At 55.2% G+C, this 1,107-nt stretch overlaps 1 protein-coding gene across 1 annotated transcript in view; it reads right to left on the reverse strand.

Moving 5' to 3' along the window:
- Positions 1-101: 101 nt before the first annotated feature.
- Positions 102-1,107, reverse strand: part of VOLCADRAFT_108727 (uncharacterized protein) — a gene marked incomplete at its 3' end in the record, with an annotated part of 3,296 nt that continues 2,290 nt past the window's right edge. The window contains exons 2-4 of the mRNA XM_002959674.1: positions 563-955; positions 294-437; positions 102-218 (exon numbers count right to left, since the gene is read on the reverse strand). Of these exons, the coding sequence (XP_002959720.1) occupies positions 102-218; positions 294-437; positions 563-955 (654 nt within the window). The remainder of the gene's footprint in view (positions 219-293; positions 438-562; positions 956-1,107) is intronic.

Here is a 1,107-nt window from a genome sequence, read left to right on the forward strand (position 1 = left end):
CTCGCAACAAGGCGCATGGACAGGACAGCCCAATAGCCAAGTACAGCCCCACACACCGCCTACACTTCCCACACCTAAGGTGGTTCCTAACAGGGCGTGTATCACTCCAAGTCCACCGCATCCAACTGCTTCTTGCTCAGCCCAGTGGTCCTCATGGCCCACTGGACTGCGGTCATCTTGCCCTTGACTGCGAGCAATCCCACAATGGGCCATCGCACCTGCAGACAGAAGCAACCAGAACAAAGTCAACACATGTGATGCAGACGTGATATCACAGCTCAACCTTGATTTACCTTCTGGAAGAGGCGGAGTGGCCGGTCGTTTAGTGCAAAGGACTGGCCAGTCGGGGGAATGTGCACAGTGCCAAGGTCCTTGATGACTGCCATGGCGCGGCCAATCACCAGGAGATCAGTGCAGCCGTCAGCGGTCTTGTCATCCTGTATGTTCATAGGTGGTAAGAGGCCAGGCGACAGTTACAAGCACGCAGATGGAAGTTCTTTGTTAGGGTACAAACGCATACAGACACACAGCAGACCGCCTGTCAGACAGCGTGTAAGCTTACCAGGTCGCCCAATAGTAATCCAGCCCCCAAAGCCTCGGGCTTGATGTCCTCCTTCTTACATGCTCCAACAAGGAAGCAGCCCTTGGTCTTCCCCACGAGGTCACATTCTTGCAGGTACACAAGGTGCCCGTCAGCAGCTGTGTAGCGTTGCAGCTCTTTGTCATTGTCGTCCAGCAGGGCCTGCCACATGCCCTGGTGAACAGCTGGCAGAGCAGCCCCAGCCCCAGCGTCCCTGTTGTCCCCGCTGGGTCCAGGCTCTGTGCCATTGTCGGGGGCCGCCTCCGGCTGGATGTTTTCAATGGGTGGGCTGCCCTCATCATCATCTTCGACAGCTTTGGCCTTGACCTCCTTCTCGTTGGCCTTGGTGTTCTCCTCCTCCTCCTCCTCTTCCTCCTCCTCAGATGCGTGGCCTGCACGCGTTAGTTTCTAGGTCGCCTAATAGGTATCCAAACCCAGAAGTCCTAGGAGAGCAAGAAATTCCGAGCACGTTGCTGGCCATATGTGGACTATATTATAGTCCACATAAACAATATAGAGATAATCTC

This window comes from Volvox carteri (genome assembly GCF_000143455.1).
Source record: "Volvox carteri f. nagariensis unplaced genomic scaffold VOLCAscaffold_533, whole genome shotgun sequence".
NCBI classification, from domain to species: Eukaryota; Viridiplantae; Chlorophyta; class Chlorophyceae; order Chlamydomonadales; family Volvocaceae; genus Volvox; species Volvox carteri.